Consider the following 20,492-nt stretch of genomic DNA (forward strand, 5'->3'; position numbering starts at 1 on the left):
ATATTACAATATTACAAGTAATTAATTACAATTGCCTAATTAAAATGTAAAATAAATTATTCCACAGGCTTTCGGATAGTTTCCAAGTGCTTGTGGATTGCCTTTCCAACTTCTCCAAAGGTGACTTCTTCCTTTCCGAATAGAGGATAGAGTTTGTGGTCAGACATGATTATGCGTCTGTTTTCTGGGTTTTGCAGGCCCTGGTCCTTAATGTATTTCCACCTAAATAAATAAAGTAATATTAAAATGAAGTTCAGCAAAATTTCAATTTCAATCCCAGCCAACATATGTATATTTAATAATTCTAGTTGGATATTATAAAATCGCCATTAAATCAATTGGTTATTTCATAAATATTTAGTATATAGAATGTAGAACAAAAAATCGTGTTTTTTCCATTTTCACCATAATATCGCGTACCCATCTACACATCTTTAATTTAATCATTAAACTGATTCATCAATTTGTGTTCACTATGTATGGTGTATTCAATTCTAATATTTACTTGAGAAATCAATCCCAAGTTTTTAGAATAGACAATCATGATTCAAATTCAAGTATGTATTACGAAGATCACATAATATTTATTTATAGTTTAAAAATCGTCAACATATGAGTAATATTATACCCGTCTGAAATATTCATATCTCCAAAATTTAACCATAAATCACACTTCACAAATAATTTCAATTAGATGTATGCAACGCAAGAATTATTTTGCATGGAATCATTAATAAAATAAATGCGCTTTAAATTTATTGATAGTTTGACAGTGCGGGTGATGGATCATAGAAAAAATAAAAACAAAATCATTATACAATTTGTTGGCGTTGATGAGTAGAATAAATTGAATTGTACTACAGAAAATATCAACTTGTTTCATAACTATATGTACTTACACAAGTTTGACTGCCTCAGACCTGGTAAGCTCCTCCTCCTGTAGCAAATCGAATAAAGGTCCCTTTACTTTGCATGGCACCAAAAACCCCTTCCCAATAAAAGGTTTAGATTTACTAGTAGAATAAAATACACAATTTTTTGGTAAAAACCTGTCAACACTGCAAAATTGTAGTGGAAATAATTTATGTTGTACTGTAAAGAGCGTGGCCCTAATAGTTCGCGAAAAAAGTGTCACTGTCATTACCACTAGGATGCATACATTTAACATCCAGTAGGGATACACAAATGCTACTGAGCAGAGAAAGTAACGGGCGATAGCAGAATAAAGAGTATATGTGTAACCCTTAGGTGGGGTGATGATAAAATATTATTGGTTGGGCTAAATGATGTGCGCCTGCTGTAATAGTGTAGTTGCTTGGTTTTCAAACCCCATTCACTAGCAAACACAAGTACGGCAATTTAGCATCTAATAACAATCCTTTTCCTATGTCTTCTATCTCACTAATGCCACAATCCAACAACTCTTCCACAAATTCCCCGACCAACTCCCTCAATACTGGTCACAACTCACATATATCATCAAATAATTCATTAACATCAACAGTAAAGACCCAAAATGCCCCTACAAACACACCGAACTACTTGGCAACAACTTCCCTTGCCAATATACCTCTTAAAACGGAGTCAAATCTCCCCCCCTTTCCCCCCCTCTCTCCCGGCAATACCCTTACCTTTTCACCCAATTCTCTCCTAAACAACACCCTCCCCCAACCCATAAATGGAGTGTTGCCTAGACCCCCCATGCCATTCCAGGCTCATTTACAACTCGTTACAAGCGCTCTCATGCTGCTGAATAGTTTGGAAAAAAATAACCCCGAGTTTGCAAAAGTATACGCTCACCACTTGGGACTAGTAAAACAAGCGAAGACAACGTCAGAACTTGAAAAATACTATTTTCTAATATTCGCATTGAAATATCGGGAACAACATAAGGAGGAGAATATACTACCAGAACTAGTGTCAAAATTGACATTCATGGCAAATAACACCGATTCCAAGTTACCTGACTGCATCGACACCACAGGAGGAGTTGTATTTGACGAATTTTGGGGTTCAGGAAATTTAGTTTCTGGCCGTCCTTTGGGCCGCTGGGTTGCTTGTTGGGAACATAATGGCAGATACTTCAGGCGTGGATTCCCCGTAGCTTTATTTGGCTACAATGGGGCCAAAGAATTGGCTGAAAGCTACTGGGTCGAACGAAAACGTGCGATACAGCTATCCACGCATAATATGGATGTTGAACCTGTTAAAGTTAAGAAGATTAAGGTACAAAATAGAGTTCCGAAGCAGCAGCCAAACAAGATTAGCGAGGATTCTGGCGATTTGCTTAGGTTTGACCAAACAAATGGAAAATGGTATTTTGAAAGTCTGGATGGTAAACAGTATTTCAATACACAACAGGAAGCAATCGAAGCATTTAGGGCTATGAGGATAAAGGTTTTGAAGAGTTACACTGAATGTCAGATGCCCGGTGTCAATTTCGAGAAAAATCGTATCTGCTGGTGCGTTTCACATTGGGTACCAAGTAAAAAAGTACGACGTAACAGATATTTCAACATAAATAAATATGGGTGGAAAAGGGCTAAATCACTAGCCATCACTTACAAGCAATTGGTGGACAAAATGGAGGGGGAAGAGCCCAGCGAAAAAATGGTTTTCGAACAAGCAGATCCAAATAACACAATGCCAAATTTCATAATCGCTATTCTAGAGGAGATTAGATACAAGCCAATGTCGTTATCTGAAGATCGTAGAAGCGACAAATTATCATCAGCTGCAATTACATCATCTGGTACCACACCTATACCTATGGTTGAGAATATATCGGATGAACTGGTTTCTAGGAGTTCAAATATAGAACCGAAAGTGCAGACAACACAGCAAATTCATGGAATTGGCTCACCAAAGTCCACCCACGCCCCATCACACACTCCTTTTGTATCAAATTTCCAATTGCCCATTTCCCCAGATACTGCACCTTCCGTAGCGGGATCTACCCTTTTGTCTTCAAGCCCAAAGTCACAATCGCTGCCTCAACCGCATCCAAATTTTCAGACAATGTACCTTCCATATCAGCAGCAATTGCATACACAGATTCCCCATCAAAATTCACAATTCGTAAATGCAAATCCAAACATGATCACCAAACACACGGTTACTACTAATGCGAGTGCCGGTGGCAAACCCAGCATAAAATTTGTGCAAAAGGGGACACTACCACACGAGGGCGAATGGGAAGTGACCTGGACGTACGGAGGAAATGAGATGAATCGGAAATTTAGCACATACCACATGGGGCCTGAAGACGCCAAAAATATGGCTTTTATATTCCTATCCCAATTGCAATCGCAACATTCATCAACCCACATCCACTGCCCCCAGCATTAATAGAATGGTTTTACTAGTAGGAGTCTTGGAATAACTTGATAATCAGTTTCGTTTTTTGGAAAATAAAACTAATATCGTATATATATATATTGAATCATGATAATTATAAATGTAATAAATATCATCTGCTGTTATATCTTACTAACATATTTTTATCGCTTCAAAAACTCTAATTCGCAACTATTATTCCTATCTGTTATTCATTATTAGTCCTTTTTTGTTGGTTTCTAATACGTTCCTACATTGTAACCTTTAATAAGTCCTATAATTTTTATCCCACTAGCTAGAAACAACCCCTACTTTATTATGAGCGTTCTGAAATCTTTGTGATTCTATACGAAGATTCTCACTTTGGTCTATAGGCAGATTTTAAATCAAATGACAGATTGTAAAGTTTATACATGCCTATGCGCTACAAAGACAACATAGAATGAGTTTAACCTAAATATGACAGGAAGACACGCAAAAACTGCGTACGAATATTTAATCCTTACACGTATCAGTTATGGTTAACTTGACAAATAGGCATAGACTAATGGATCAATCAAAAATTTATATTTTTAACTTTACACTTAAGATTCAAAAATAGGGTTAGCACCAATTTGTTAGATTATCAAGGGTTAAGAGGTATCAAATAGTTAGTGATTCTCACAGTGAAAATTTTTACGCCAGAGTGAAATATTTCAGTCACCAATACAATTTCAGATAAAATTTACACAAACATTTTAATACGCCGTGTATATGATATCATATTTGAAAAATAGACCTTTCCGATTTCAATTGCCACTAATCAATTAACTATCATTGACTCACATGAATTTTACATGTCAGATAATCAAATGAACTAATTTATTTTCAAGAGACAAATTCTTCTCGGGTATCCAAAACCTGTTGTATGACATATTCGGAGTCTTCCCATTGGAACTGCGCGTCAAATGAAACCCAAGCATTTTCGTATTCCTGGTACAGTACCTACATTAAAGTTATAACATACATCCTGTGCGTGCCACTCTAGGAGTGAATTGATGATTTGTTTAAATGAATCAATGTTCGCCTGGCGTTTGGCACGACATGCGTTCTTCTGTTCGGTCCTGGCCTGTTCGTCTATCGCATCATATCGCTTAGAATATGTTTTTATATTTTTCTTGATCTTCTCAATCTCTTCTCTGGGCAACAATGAAGGTGGATGTGGACGGAAATCAAAGCTATACAACCCCTCCTTCTTTACTTTGTACATCAATTTGCCCTGAAACCCCCAAATACAATACCCGGCTTCAGCACTAAACCTGAAGGTGGCAGTGGAAGCGGGGCCTCCAAGTGAAGGCATTGGGACGCACACACATGTGGAAACGTAGCGGCCGCATGAACTCCAACGAATGCTGTTGACCATGAAATGCTCATCCTTATGTATAACTTCCACCTTATCATTGTCATTGAGGAAGCAGAATAGAAGCGTCCCTTCAGCGCCAAGGCAGCCCAAAACAAAGTAATTGCCTGCAGGCGACCACTCCATATGATTCAAATGCGATGTTACATCGAATGTCGTTATCCACTACGTCACACATGCACATAATATTAAATTATTCATGTTGATGGTTATTAGACATTTTAAGCTATTAAAAATACATATGCTTGTCCATCTTTTCGTTTAATAAACCATAAACTAATATTTGAACAAAATAGATATATTACAGATAATTTATAACCTTGATCGAATTGGGTATTTATCAAATGAAAAAACGCGTGTAACAGATTATCCATTTAATTATTTCTACACAAAAGAGAATAATAAATAGTTGTTATATAATAAATGAAATCAACCAGCAATTTTAAGTTAAAGAATTTACATCACAATTAGCAAATGTAGGAAACAGATCATCCATATAGAAACCAATGTATATATACACATATATATAACACATTCAAATATGAGTTATCCAATTTAGAAAGTTTAAACCGCTATTTAATCATAAAATATGGGAAGAGCAATTTATTAATTTAATGGTATAATAATACTGTTACTTACAACTGTATCTGAAATACTTCCGGTGTCCCTGATCCTATAGAACCTAATGGAATGTGATCCCGTTTCTTCATCTTTAACTATTAAAGCAAATCTCCTACTCCCTTCCAAAACACCAATTTCCCAGTGCATTTGCTTGACCACAGCCCCCTCAATTTGGATAGTGTCAACTGGTATGTTCTTCTCTCGCAATTTAAATATCTCGAGTTGATTAAATTGCTTCTTTCCCCTCTTTCCAGTCTTCTTCATCACGATTGTCTAAATTAGATGCGGATTGTACCTTGAGGCAGAGGTAATCACCGCGTTCCTGCCAGTGCATGGATGCACCGCAGACGTTATAAATGTTTCTTGAAGCAAGTTCCACTCGTGAAGGCATTTCCACTAGAACTAAACGGGCTGTATTAGCAAGTTTTTTTATTTTCATATACGTGTATATCACATATAATTGTAAATATATTAGTAGATATTTAGGTATCAATGAATATGTGCATACATTTCCATGTCCGTTAAAATCAAATATATAACAGCCTAGGAACGTATGGATTATGTTTAACAAAAGAATAAACCATAAGTCATAGCAAAAATAGTGTTGGATTAAATGTCCTAATCACTAAGCCCTAGAATACAGGCATGTGTTGCCACATAGGTATATCCCTGCTGGATCGGCCTTATTCCATATATAGGTAATATTCATAACCATATTCGATCATTACCCCTTACAATATATTGGCGGTGTTTATAATATTGCAAGATTGATTAGAACTGATTATCATACCAATAATTTCTTAATGTGAAATTTTATTAATTATGACATAAAAGTGTCATAGAAGAGAATTCCATACACATTTTATAAACTGTGGATTCATCTATGGTCTGATCAATTATTGAGGCCTTTGCGTTATCTTCTGGATTTTTTTATATTATACCCAATTAATATTATCTGATGCATTGGAGTGTTGCAGAAAGTACCAATTTAAAATATTGCATATTCCGAATATATCCATTTAATATATGCTTATCATCGTTTAGGAAGATCGTCATTTGAGATTTAGGTGATCATTATTCAAGTTACATTTATATGATTCATAACTGATACTTATCAATAGTATAAATTATAGTAAAAGCCTCACAAATACAGGCATATAACTCAAAATTTTGTATAAGAACAAAAAGTTATAACACAAATTAGATGCTTACCAGGTGTATTAAAGGTCCCGGGTATAACAATGGAAATTATATTATCAGATGGAGACCAATCAAACTTCTCAGCAGCATAAAGCAATCTAGTTTTTTTGCCCTGAGCATTAGGGACCAATGTCATGCTGGGCAGGGAATAGACACACAAAGATGAGGTTTCATCATTTTTCTCCATTTTGGCAATCATAGTGCCATTGTAATTCCACAGAAAATGTGGGAATTCGGAACCCTTAGGGGAAATCGGTGGAGTCTGAATTAATTGCGGTGGTTACTGGAAAACTGCGTAACAAATCGCCCGTGATAACTTGCCAAATGCAGATTGCCTTGTCATTTTCTGGGTTGTGGGGAGTTCCATCCCATGTAAGAATGTATTCATCCCCGGGTGAAAATGATATATGTTTGACATTGTTATGCTCGCAACGTACTTTCCTTTCAAATTTGTCACCTGCATATAGACAAATCCCTAACATTAAATGCTGGTTACCCTTTTTATGGAAGGTAACGAGGTAAAGACCATGATTACTCCACTGTACTCGGGAATCTGTCCATAGTCGTTTCCCTTCAGCCCTTTCACGACTACCATCGTAATGCATAATTGGCTCCCGTTCCACTGGATCCCACCAGTGAATCTCAGTTTCATCCTACATAAATTCTCGCTTTACTTGGTATCGAATGACAAATTGTTCCCTGCTCTTGGGATCTAATAGCCACATCCTAAATTCTTCCCTAGTGAATCCGAAATTTGTCAATGGAGATTTGCATGTATTTTGATTGGAAATGATGAAGTCATAATTATCAATCATCACGGCCTGAATATTTGGGTTTTTATACGTTAAAAGTGTGAGAGGCATCCAATCTGAAACCTTTTACATGAGGTAAAATTCGTATTGCCTCATCAGCTTTGGCACATGTGATGAATCCCACGCCTTGTGTCTGGCCATTATCGTCCTGTGGTATTTCGAGGGTAAAGGGCTGACTAAGCCTCAACTCTGAGTGTAAGTTGGGTTACGTTTGGCCGCAAAATCTTTGTTCAGTGACCTATTTACAACCTCTACTAATCTGTTATACTTTTCTCTTCCTACAATAGGAAGACCCACAACTACATAAGAAATTTGCTTACATATGATAGTTTCTGGAAAACCATCAGCAAGCGTGATGAGTTCCTCGCGTTCTGAACATTTGCGCAAAACCTCCTCCTCATCATACTCGTCGTCAGAAATGAAGTCTAGAAGACATGAATCACCGTCTGAATGGATCAAATTGAATACCTCGGGGCAAGTCTTCAAGCGTAACCTTGAGCATAGTGGGGATCACTCCTATATAATATGACATTGTTCGGTAGTGGAAAATTGACCCACACCTTTACGCTCACAAATAGTCACAATACCTGTAATAATTCTAATCTAATATAAAAATTACTAAATGGTTAAATTACATAGAGTATCGCCAAATTTTCATACCCACTGGTAGTGAATTCATGGTGGGTCACCCTACTGTACAGTTGTCTTTTTGTTTCGTAAATTTACACGTCCCGCCGACCTTTCCTGTTTATAAATCTAGCATTAATTTTAACTCTCGTTACTACCCTATCCAATGTTAACGGTAGGTGCGAAATGGTGACTACACAAAGAGCAAATATTTTTAAGGTTGTGTAATCTTCCAGAAATAACCACGCAGTGTATCTGATTTACTAAATACATACTAAAATAAAAATTGTATTAGTGGCTAGAGAGATCAGTTGGACACGTAGATTCTTATATTATTGCTACTTGCGGCACTCATTTCAAATTTTGGAAATTAAATTTTTACAGTGTATAATACTTTGTGATAAACTTGCAAAATCACGCATATGTATTATTAATAATAAGATATAGTTTAAGGCGATGAATTAAGTGTTGGTGTTTTGATGTGGGGATCCCATTATGGGTAAAGCTGGTAAAGGCACGGGATCTTTTGGTTTGCGCCAGGGTAAATCTCACTTTCTGTGCAACCGTTGTGGCCGGAGAGCTTTCCATGTGCAGAAAAAGAGATGCGCTTCTTGTGGTAGTAAATGTTCTTAATTTAGGGTATCCTGACAAGAAGATGAGACGCTACAATTGGTCTCTCAAATCAATTAGACGTCACCACCAGGGAACTGGAAGGTTTGTTTTTTAAGATTTAGACTAAGACATATGAAAACAATGCCACGCCGTGCCAAAAATGGCTTCAGGAGTGGCACAACTCCTCAACCTCAAAAATCGTAACTGCACCACACAGCAAACACAACCATCTGATTGACACTAGGCTGTTAGTTAATTGTTAGCTCGGTGTTTGTTAGTTCTAAGCTTTCATAGTTTGGCTATGTCTATTCGGGGCTTATGCCCTTTAATAAGGTCATTTTCCACACTTACCAGGTACTATGACCAAGTCTACCTAGTACGCCTAGACAATTCCCGATACAAATTGGGATTATTAGCCGATAAAAGTAAATGGGAGAATGTAGTATACATAAATTTGCCAAAACACGGTGAAAGAATTGGCAAGGGGGAAAATATCGCATCAGTAGAATGCGACAAGACAGTATTTGACATAGAATCCCCAGTAAATGCTAAAGTGATCGCACATAACGAGAAAGTACTGAGGGACAACAATTTGCTGGAAAATGATCCGGAGGGGGAAGGCTGGCTAATGGAGGTAGAAGTTGCAAAAGATGATATTTAATGTTCCAAATGAAAGAATTAACAATCTGTTATTGTCACATGACATACAGTTTCATTTTTACCAACACGTAACCAATAAATTAACTATCACAAACAATGTATAATTATTTTTATAACTATTTTTCCGTAGTTTACCTGGATGCTTTATTCATATAGGCGTTATGCGTACAATCATGTATAAGATAATGAAAAATACCACAGGTAATCATCGTATATATTAGTTCAGTATTTCCTAAAGGTTAAATTGAATAGCTAATTAACATATAATGTACAATTCTGTGCGAAAATACAACGACTTGTGCAAATGTATAGACTACACAATGCGTCATTCAATGGCATTTAGATTAGCTTAAAGTGATCATCATATCCATATATATTTATATATTGCAGGATATTTAAGTAGTTTGTTCATTTTTTTTGAAGATTCCGCACATAAACCCTCGTACATACATTGCTACTAAGCAGATAAATATTCGACAATTCTACATTGCATGATGATTTAGCATCAATTTATCCGCATTTATATGAGTGAAGTAAATCAAAATATTTATATTTCCCCAGCAAATTTACAATACACAATACAATATGATGTGGAGAAGACATTCCATATGGGTGTATAGGGTATGCTCGTCAAGGCCATAGCCACAGCCCTAGTTCTGTTGGCAACTAAAGCGGATGCCTTTATCGCAAATAACACAACAAATTTACCCCTAGCCACGACCAGATTATACCAAACCAACCAAATTTCTAATGATGCAGACTCTGACAAAACAAACAATAATGATATCACAACGGGCGTGCCAAAGCTGCCAGATATATTGGAATTACAGGGTGCGTTGGATTCGGAAACTCCGGAAATGAAGAGATTACAAACATGTGAGAATGATAAATTTTTGTACGAAATACTGGGCAAGGCCTGCCACGACGAGCTTGAGGTTTTGAGCCGCATGGGTCTAATATCGAAGTTGCCTGTTGAAACATTGCAAGAGGCAATAATTAGAGCTAGGGAAGATCTAAGAAGACCAAAAGAACCTAATACAATAGTAGAACTCGCACTATATGCACTAAAGTATATAAAATCGCTGTTTAATGGCCAAACTTACGCTAAACCACGCGACTTTTCACTAATAGCCAAACATTATCACGACAGAATCATTAGCCATGGTGGTCGTGTAAAAATACCTACAAAGTATAACTTGAATGCGGCGCCCGAAATTGAAATTTGCAATCCTGCTATTTCAGATAGTATTTTTTTATCTAACGCCGCTGTTTTGGGCTATGCTGGTCCAGAAATGTACAAACAACTAGAAGAACTTCCCACTGAAATCCTGGAAAAAGTTTTGCTGGTAATGAACAACATATACAAAAACCCCATGCTACACTCACAACACGTGCTGTCGCAAAAAGCGTGCGCATATGGCTGGTCTGCAGATAGTGACGGATTGGTATGGAAAGATTACACTACACTTTGGCTAGCCAAAAAACAGTCATTGATCGCGTTTATGCGTTATTACCCAAAAGATATTTTCCCCACTACCATACCTGGTTACCTTCTCTTACATGAACTATTTACCCTTGGCACTAGCGATGAAAGAGATTTGGCTACCACGTATTGTAGAGACATGGTCAAATCTAGAAACTTCCTTAACAAGATATATTCTGATAGTTTACTCGTGAAATGCACCATATCTGGAACTATTGGATACATTGCGGGACAAATATGCAGGAAATTGGCAAACTATTTTGCCGATAACATCTTTGGCACTGATAGTGGTGTGGGCTTGATCATAAAATCCAAATTAGACCCAGATTTATTGGCATATGCATTACCAGTTGTTTCAATTATTAAATCATTAAAGGGAAATGCCGAAAATTTAGGCAGAGGCAATGAAGAAAAATTTGCCGAGCTTATGAATCTAATGGAGCAGTCACTGCGTGTAGATATGGGCAAGCCAGAGCAGCTGGAACAGGCGATATTGACACTAAGAAACAAATTACCATCGTTGCAGCGCAAATTATCTCTGAATTCAAACGATTTAATCGCATATACGCTACTTAATATGATCTACCTTCAGATGCTTCCGGGACTCCAAATAGGGATTATTAGTGGCCGTTTGCTCGAATCACAAAAACTATATAAACCGCTAGAACGATCTTACCTATTAACCTTACTACATCTTTTACGACTGGTACCATTGCAGGGCGAATGTGATACCGAACCCATAGAAACGGAGTTGCCTGCGGTAACTGATGAATATCATAGAGCTTTGCCGCTACCTAGAGAGGTTTACTTTCCTTGCCTGTCAAGGGAAGCTGAACATTTGAAGGTTTATGCTAACAAAAGATTTAACGAAACACGCTTGGAGTGTTGGAAGACACTGAAAATGAACTTGGAAATTGACAAGGCGTTTATAGCCCTGGCGGATAGATTGGACACCAGCAGGTGGTTCATCTTTGATTTTGCTTCCAAAGCCACGGTAGCAGCATTTGTTGCAGCAGTTACTAGGGATGTTTATGATATTGTGCAGTTGCTGTATAACGATTTACAAATAGATCCAACGTTCGACACTTTGAATGGAGATAAAGAAGATTCTAACAAGGACGGTAATACTGTTGTAGACAAACGTACAGCTAAAGAAAATGTCATCCACACCCACTTTAGCGACGTACTGGGGGTATACAGAACTGAGGAGCAGATGGGGACTGATGGGCCACTAAAACTACCCAGAAATGAACGAATCTATGATACAGTGGCGGCTATACTAGAGTGTGGCAGTGATTGGACGCGAATACATCATAACTATCTGAGATATCCTATGCCCAGGATTGAATCTTCCAACTCGACAATTTCTGAAAACACTAAAATTTTGTCTAAAAATGACAATATTACTACTGATTTGACAAAAAAATTGCCTTTGGTGGATGCGAAACAAATTAGCGCCAAATGGGATAAATTAGCAACTCTATATGGACTGAGAGATCGTGTCGTTTATTCCAACATCCTTAGGGCATTTAGAGAAATTACTCTGTTAAAGGAGTACCAGATAGAGTGCGTTGGGTCAACTTTTCAAATTTACAACCTATCTGACATAGTCAGTGATGAAATGAGGGCCGTTGTCGATAGGTATGGTAAGGATGGAAAGGTTAAATCATCAGACCTACCTTCACCAATTGCCAGGCACCTAAGACTTCTTACCTTAGCTTCCTATATGGGCATTGGGGAGGTTGATGCGTTGGACTGGTCTCGGTGCCTGGACTATCCCAGGTTTAGAGACCAACTATCGGATATCCTTGACGATTTGTTTGACCAGGCTGCCATAACACCTTACAAACCTTCAGCAATAGATTCAGATGTGTTAGACACTCTGAGTAATAGTACCAGTAGGGGTGTTGTGGGCCATGACAACATTTACAGGTTGTTATTAGATCCTGGCGTTTGGACTAGGGAGGATTATTCGTCATTTCCGACTGATAGGGTCGGAAATGATGATTTTATATCGGAAAAGGAATTATCAGGCGTCACTGGCGAACTGAGAAAATTTTCATCCAGACCAGCTGATATTAAATTTCACAGTACCGTTAGTGATATGTCGGGCAATACAGATAAAAATGTCACAGACTCATCAACTATTGGCATTCACACTAACAATGTCAGCGACCCATTATTGGGCGAGAAAGAAAATTTTGAATCAAACCCACAGTGTAAATCAAACACATTATCTACCCAATTGTTTACCAATATAATTCCAAAGATAGACAATTTGCTAGGAGAACACTACCCTGGTAGATTGATGTTTGTAAACACATTAGTTCAATTACTTCGTTCCCGAGTTATAGTACTGAAGAAGGCTATGAAGGCGTCACGCGACATGAGGGATCCATACTTATCATCGCAACATATAAATTGCTTGCTAAATGTCCGCCAGACACTCAAGATGCTTTGCCACTACTACGATCTTCCTATGAGATATCGCATAAAGAACGCGCTGTTAGACAATTTCCACCCTCACAATCCACCAGATTTGACTCCTTCTATTCACAGTGACACAATGGCCACCGCATCGCGCGATATTGATTTGGATGATCCACCTCCCCCGCCTACACTACAGGAGCTGGCAAACAGGAAGTACTTTCGAGAGATGAAGAAGTTATTAACAACCAAAATCTACCACCACGATAGCAAAATACCGTACTTCGAGCAACAGAAGCAACTGAAACGGTTAAAGGAGGGCAAGGAGATGGATGAGAACTTTAAATTTGACCCTGATCACATTTTCGTTGGCCGAGAGAAACACGACCAACCCATCTACAACGTTGACTCCGACGACGAATCAAACGCCACTCCAAATGATGAAATTGCGGACAAGATTTATCCACTGGGCTTTGGAAAGGCGGCTGCACTTGATAAAATTTACAAGTCCCCGATACTCTCACCTTCAGACGAGTTCTACCTGGCCGTCGCGTACACTTTAGTGTATCCGCAGCAAGCGGACAAGCTCCCACTGGTACTAAAAATGCTCGGCAATACTGATCAGTTAGTGCGTATAGAGGCGGCCAAAAGTTATTTGAGAAAGTCCTTGGCCACTTTTTCCGATTATGACCTATCAAAATTTAACATAAGCGGTATGATACTCCACGTACCAGTTGTGACATGTTGTATGTACCACCATGACTTCAACTAAATATGTCAAGTTTTTCAATGAAAACAATTTTATATTCAATTTAAACGACTTTTAAATATCAATTGAATGTGTAAATAATTTACATATGCATTATATATATAAATTATCAATTTTATCACCATAGATAAAATTGATAAATAACAATTTTAATCATAAACTGACTTAGAGTATGAAACTTGGGTGGCAAATCAGGTATACGAGGAAACATGCCTTGTGGCTGGGGGAGTTAATTTGACCGAGCACTTGGACAACCCGGCGGGTTGCAACGATGGCATTTACCAGCCTTGGAAACCACAGGTGTCCAACAGGTTGGAGCACTATTATGCCACTAAGGAACCCGACAATATGCAACACCTAGACAAGGCAGCTGCATATCTAAAGGTTTCTGCGCATGATAGAAGCATGATACACGACAAGGTCTTTTGGCGCGTCTACCTCAATGCTCCTCACGCTATGAAATCCCAGATATCTTCAAAGTTAGGGTTGACGACAAGCGTCACGAATGTTGTAGACTTGGAGCTGCAGTATAAGGATTTCCACAATAACTATTTTTGCGAGGCTAAGGCTCTGATTGGAGACCCGGGCAAGTTGGTAGAAGCATGCCACAACATGCTGGCTAAGATGGAGAAGTTGGGGGTTCTGAGAAAAGATGGATCTCCAAAATTCTCTTTATCTGGCACAGATAACTTTGAATTTTATCAGGCGTACATTCTAGCTCTCATTGAGTTGAACATGGAATTTGAGAATGTGGAAAAGCTGGGGAATGTATTGGGATACTTTGGTAAGGACCTGGTGGATCAGCTGCAAAATATCGGTACCAAGATGTACCTAAAGTATCTAAAGGACCACTTTGGCACTAAACTCGAGAAGGACTGTCTAAAGCCCTTAGAAAAATACAATAGATTGTTTCAGCTCTCCCATGACGACCTTGAAAACATTGTTAAGATTCATAGGACAAACTTGGTATTTGACGAGTATAGCCCAGAGTCTGGCTGGGATGACCTAGTTAGGGTCAAAGAGATTGTCGAACCCGGGTGTATTGGCGAGTATTTTGGCTTGGACAATACCAGATCGCAACAGTGGCTTATGTACGTTTTGATATATTATTCGCTAGACATTGCCAAGGCAATGTCTAGCGAGCACCTTATACATACTAATATTTAATCCTACATGACACTGTATTACTAATAGCGTCAATGTCATAGAGGCTTTATGTTATTACGTTGCTATAATTTACACAGTAACATATTGAACGAATCGGTAGGTGAATACGGTTTGTCGGATTTTATCCGGTTTAATGGACACGGGGGATTGGCTAGCGACAGGGCATATGATTGGCACAATGGAAACGCGCTAGAGTCGAGGATAGCCATGGCACTAGACACTTTGGTGATGGACAAGGATCACCTTTTGGATTCGGCACTGGAAATTGCAATCGAAGCAAACAATTACATTCACCAGTGCATCGAGCAGGCAGGGCGAATGAACTTTGTAGAGGCTTGTCAAGAGCTATCAGTTACACTCAAAAGACTCTCCTTACTGAATAATAGCCAATTTCGCGACGTGCAAAAGTATTTGAGGACCGAAACATCGCATAGACCTTTGGTAAGCTCAAATTAACACAGCTCGATGTTTTACAGTACCTAAAAAGCGAACTAGACGATAGGGATATGGCACGGTGCAAGGAGTTGATTGTAGGTTGCGTGCCAATAAACTGTGCGCGTTAGTTTAAATGTACAAAATGATTAAACTTTGCAACATAATTTATGACAATTAATGTCTCCTCAGTACTTCCATTGGCTCGATGATTATAATTTGGCCTTAATCGTTTGAACCTGTGTGAAATTCTGTTTACCAACTGGGCGAATGTTGATTGCCCTAGGGTATGCGATAGGAGAGATTGAGCCCAGGGGCTGGAGTTTATGTACTGGCCTAGTATCCTGTACTCGTCATCTTTCACTGCCAATTCCTCACTCTCTTCCTCACTATCATAATCACTGTCATCTTCGTAGTCGCTGTCATAACTGCCATTATTATTTGTTACATGGGTGTCCTGATAATCGAGGAAGCTGTGTTCACTCCCTGAGTCAGATTCACTGGTAGATTCTGACTTGAGACTCTTCTTCACCTCCGCATTAACCAGGGTAACATTTGCTAGTGTATGGGATAGCGGTGCCAGTGAAGAACTCAACACAGATAGGCTGCCAGTGGTTTGTGCGTTTTCTAACGACATAAAAATTCTGATAAGCGAAAGTATCATCAATTTCCTCTCTGAAACGCTGAATGAGTCAAGACGATACCTATATGTAGTATTTGCTATATAGTCTATGAGGCTTTTAAGTTTATTAGCTCCCATTTCACAGCGATCTATGAGCGCACAATATTTAACGGTGGAGTAGTAGAGTGACGAAAGGACGAGCTTACAAACCCTCCTATTATCAGTATCATCCCAGTCTTGTGGCTGCTGGATCTTAGCCTTGTTAAACAAGTCTATTGATTGCGTTAAAAACGCATCCCCAGTCTGACTGTTGGCAGTGGCAAAAAGTGCTAGGCCTAGGAGAATGCATGCAGATGGGATCTGTGTGAGTATTTATATTTAAAACATAAAACACACACATATATATATTCATGGAAGTCTATACACATAATAACCCCAATTCCATAGTTTTAAAAAAGTAAATCATAAAGGTTAGAATTTATGATAATTAAAAAAAACAACACCGACGCCAAATAATACATCTTTACTGTCGATCAATGCACTTATTCGATTAATCCCAATTTAATGACAGCGTTTACGCATAGTATCACACTCGTATCTAAGCTATCATCGGATAAGTATAAAACAGCTCCAACGAAATTGTTTATAATATTGCAAGATTGATTAGAACTGATTATCATACCAATAATTTCTTAATGTGAAATTTTATTAATTATGACATAAAAGTGTCATAGAAGAGAATTCCATACACATTTTATAAACTGTGGATTCATCTATGGTCTGATCAATTATTGAGGCCTTTGCGTTATCTTCTGGATTTTTTTATATTATACCCAATTAATATTATCTGATGCATTGGAGTGTTGCAGAAAGTACCAATTTAAAATATTGCATATTCCGAATATATCCATTTAATATATGCTTATCATCGTTTAGGAAGATCGTCATTTGAGATTTAGGTGATCATTATTTATATAACACCACATAAATATATGATATGCATGATTATGGACAGTATTCATTTAATTTTTCATTGAAATAATTAATGTTATCACATATTCTTGACTTACATCCTGATCAATTGTGGCGCGATCAACAATCGCCATCAAACTTTGCTGGTAGTGTATATTGTTACAAAATGTTTGAGGATCCCTTTGAAATAAAAGTTTAATTGCCATTAAACTGCTTTGGATCATTTGCTCTACATACAAAAACCCCATATCAGATGCATCATCAGCATCATTCTGACTAGACACTGCTTGCAGTATCTTGTCCATGTAGCTGTAAAATATCCCAGGTTGTCTGGTAAGCTTGATTATTAGCGACAATAACACTATATTCTCATCATAGTAATCGACGCATTTTTTGTCGAAGATGTAGGAGATAAGGGGTACTATGTGATTCATAATCATCCCCTCTATATCGCATTTTGTGTCATCTAGTGTCTCTTTTCTGTCAACAAGCGAATCACATAGTGTAGTAAGGGTCTGTAACAGTGTCAATGCTGTTAGTGAAAAATCGCCAGTTTCGTCATCCTTCTCCAGCAATAAGACCTTCAAAGTACTAACTAAATGGGCTGCTATCTCCGCAGAATGAGGAGTAACATGATCCTTATACTTGTCAATCATGTCATTCAAGGTGCTGGCCACAGTTTCTATCTCCAATTCAGCCATTATCTCAAATATTATGGGAACAAGTTGGGCCACTGTAGCAGTAATTACCGATTGCAAATGTTCCGAGTTGACATTAAAAAACTCTTTAACACAACCTACGGCAATAGCCTTGATTACAAAATTTGAATCCATGCACTTTTCAAAGATAAACTTATAAACTTGTGTCAAGTGCTGATCACGATTTACAGCCCACTTGTCAGCCACTGTTACATATATAGAGTATACCCAACACGCCTTAATTTGCAACCACATAGAATCAGAACCGAATTCCGGCATTACATGAGTTGACAACGTATTGAATAGATTGAAGTCATTCATTCTCTTTTTAGATGTTAAACGGTCGGATAATAATCCAAGTAATGACATTGAGCCAAACTTTTCCGCCACATCTTTACTGGGTAAATACCTGCCTAACAACATTATATATATGGACATGAAATCCGAACCACGGTATTTGGTTGAGTAGGTAATAAATTCTGAAACTGCTTGTCTAGGAGTTAAGTAGTTATAGCATTCGTTCATTTGACACTCTATAAACTCTCGTCTATCATCCTCCAACATTTGCTCATCCGCTGCATTCAATTTAAGTGTATTGTACATTATCAGAGCTAATTCTTCATTATGAGGTTTTATAACATTCTTATACACCATTCCCATCTGAAGACAGCGCTTTAGAAATGTAATAGCACTGTACAAAATTGAAGAGGGGAGGAATATCTTAGAGCTGTAGTGCTGCTTGATTAACGATATCACCGATTGACATGCGTTTGATACAGCTCCGCCAGTAATAAAAATGTTATACAAATTGCATTTCACTGGATTTGATGAATCAACATGTGTTTTTGAGGTGTATCTGGTCACAAAACGGTTAGTGACCCGTAACGTCCACTTTAGACACTTAATCCCCTCAATATTAGAACCCATTGTATCCCACTCACGTTCATCAACACCCTAAGTTAATAACATACCAAATAACTTTAAAATTGCATTTATAAATTAAAACCTTTATAAAAAATCACATCGAACATTATTTTAAAATTATATAATAAAATCAATCAATGATATCAACAGAAAAATTTTAATATCCAACTAAAATTGATTAAATAACCATCCTTTTCATCTATTCTGATGTAATTTACATATTTATCTTAAGCAAAAATACTCAATTAATATTCATTCCTTATCATCCAGTGATTATAACATAGAATATTGGTGATACATAACTCCCCAATTCAAGTATTTTCACGCAAATTATAGAAAGCATGGTATCCAAAGGCGAGATAAAGACAGTAAAAAATTCAATTTCATACATAAAATGTAAAATCTCAACATAATCAATCGATTTGTTACTTACATTCCCATGGGCGGTTGCTTGAGAATAATCTGAAGCCAACACAAATAATAACAATTGATTCCAACTGGGAGCCAACTTGGCCAGTTTGTCACAAGTAGCATTTGAAAGTAGAGCAAAAGACCAATATATTTTCACTACATAATGTATAACTGTTGCGGCTGTGGAATTGCTTATTCCAGAATTTGCTGCCTCAGAGGCCACTGATATCAGCGGATGGGAGATCATATCCACAATGGAATTGATACTTTGTGCAATTGCTGGAGAATCATTCGGACTGTATTCGTAGCTGCTCAAAGCCTGTCTTAGTGCTGTTAGGGCTACGATCACCCTCACAGAGTCCTCCCTTTGGCATATGTCTGAGACAATTACATTTATAAGGTTACCCATTTTTTCTGGAAAATCACAACAAGTAATCACTCTAAAGCATTCGAGTAAAACTGCACGAATATTTGCGCATTCTTCACCAACACAAGCTTTGATTGACTCATACAAATTGTTCCTAACCTGATCCTTATCAAACTCTGCAAGTTCGTCATTGCCACTCCACTTAAGATTAACTTCATTCTTCAATCTAATAGCTGCTCCTAACCTAACTATAATTTGAATCTAATTAATTGCTTAAATACTTGGTTATTAGTACAAGCACTGAGTAGTGAACTGCAGGCACCTGGAGATGCACAAATCTGGATAAAAGCGGAATTACTTGTGCTAGGGCCTGTTCGCATTGTTTTCTTGTATTTGAATCTTCAGAAACTGTGCCGTTTAATGCTAAATAATATGTTATTTACCATTTACTATGTGTTCAAGGGTGAACGTAGCCATGGACCCCCACACTGACCGTACCATATATTTCTTAAGTTGATAAAAATGTATTTTAATCAACTTACGAATATACAAGTCTCATCCATTATAAAATATACTACTTATCTATGACCCCATTTGATGATATATAACCATTTATCATTTTTATACGTTCAACTATCTATATTATATAATAGTAAATTGATAAAATTCATTTTTTCAATCCTATCACACACCCTATATTTTAAACCCGAATTGCTTGATTATTACTTATTTACCAATAATTAATCATTCACGATTTTTGTTTTAATTTATTAGATAATTATTTATAGGTTGTAGTAGAATATTCATTTCAATTTATTATTTATAAAAAATACATGATTATATAACACATTATCCATTTGACTGTTTATTTACTAACATTAATTATTATATAATGGTTATTAGTTAATTCTTGACAACTGTTTATAGTAAACATTACTTATAATTAAATATTT

At 37.3% G+C, this 20,492-nt stretch overlaps 7 protein-coding genes across 7 annotated transcripts; 4 read left to right on the forward strand and 3 right to left on the reverse strand.

Moving 5' to 3' along the window:
• BmR1_04g08390 (Protein TRI1) lies at positions 57 to 1,168 on the reverse strand (the record flags this gene model as incomplete). The annotated part of the gene is made up of 2 exons (XM_012794813.2): positions 57 to 222; positions 900 to 1,168. The coding sequence occupies 2 exons, from the start codon at positions 1,166 to 1,168 to the stop codon at positions 57 to 59; spliced, it is 435 nt and encodes a 144-aa protein (XP_012650267.2).
• Positions 1,387 to 3,348, forward strand: BmR1_04g08400 (hypothetical protein; the record flags this gene model as incomplete). Its single annotated transcript, XM_012794814.1, has 1 exon — positions 1,387 to 3,348. The coding sequence occupies one exon, from the start codon at positions 1,387 to 1,389 to the stop codon at positions 3,346 to 3,348; it is 1,962 nt and encodes a 653-aa protein (XP_012650268.1).
• On the reverse strand, positions 4,204 to 7,900 carry BmR1_04g08415 (translation initiation factor eIF-3 subunit 9; the record flags this gene model as incomplete). The annotated part of the gene is made up of 12 exons (XM_021482689.1): positions 4,204 to 4,320; positions 4,343 to 4,900; positions 5,375 to 5,629; positions 5,652 to 5,767; positions 6,569 to 6,818; positions 6,841 to 7,031; positions 7,053 to 7,209; positions 7,231 to 7,377; positions 7,400 to 7,557; positions 7,578 to 7,667; positions 7,689 to 7,814; positions 7,837 to 7,900. 12 exons carry the CDS (start codon positions 7,898 to 7,900, stop codon positions 4,204 to 4,206), a joined length of 2,229 nt encoding a protein of 742 aa, XP_021337206.1.
• BmR1_04g08420 (large subunit ribosomal protein L37e) lies at positions 8,491 to 8,811 on the forward strand (the record flags this gene model as incomplete). Its single annotated transcript, XM_012794816.1, has 3 exons — positions 8,491 to 8,611; positions 8,634 to 8,709; positions 8,730 to 8,811. The coding sequence occupies 3 exons, from the start codon at positions 8,491 to 8,493 to the stop codon at positions 8,809 to 8,811; spliced, it is 279 nt and encodes a 92-aa protein (XP_012650270.1).
• Positions 8,812 to 8,908: 97 nt separating this feature from the next.
• Positions 8,909 to 9,268, forward strand: BmR1_04g08425 (glycine cleavage system H protein; the record flags this gene model as incomplete). Its single annotated transcript, XM_012794817.2, has 1 exon — positions 8,909 to 9,268. One exon carries the CDS (start codon positions 8,909 to 8,911, stop codon positions 9,266 to 9,268), a length of 360 nt encoding a protein of 119 aa, XP_012650271.2.
• BmR1_04g08426 (hypothetical protein) lies at positions 9,891 to 15,676 on the forward strand (the record flags this gene model as incomplete). The annotated part of the gene is made up of 4 exons (XM_021482690.1): positions 9,891 to 13,890; positions 14,116 to 15,037; positions 15,191 to 15,554; positions 15,575 to 15,676. 4 exons carry the CDS (start codon positions 9,891 to 9,893, stop codon positions 15,674 to 15,676), a joined length of 5,388 nt encoding a protein of 1,795 aa, XP_021337870.1.
• BmR1_04g08427 (Importin-7) lies at positions 15,758 to 20,040 on the reverse strand (the record flags this gene model as incomplete). The annotated part of the gene is made up of 8 exons (XM_021482691.1): positions 15,758 to 15,784; positions 15,805 to 16,228; positions 16,250 to 16,527; positions 17,238 to 18,791; positions 19,195 to 19,800; positions 19,821 to 19,877; positions 19,898 to 19,962; positions 19,983 to 20,040. The coding sequence occupies 8 exons, from the start codon at positions 20,038 to 20,040 to the stop codon at positions 15,758 to 15,760; spliced, it is 3,069 nt and encodes a 1,022-aa protein (XP_021337871.1).

The sequence above is a fragment of the Babesia microti genome, chromosome IV (assembly GCF_000691945.2).
Source record: "Babesia microti strain RI chromosome IV, complete genome".
Classification (NCBI taxonomy): Eukaryota; Apicomplexa; class Aconoidasida; order Piroplasmida; family Babesiidae; genus Babesia; species Babesia microti.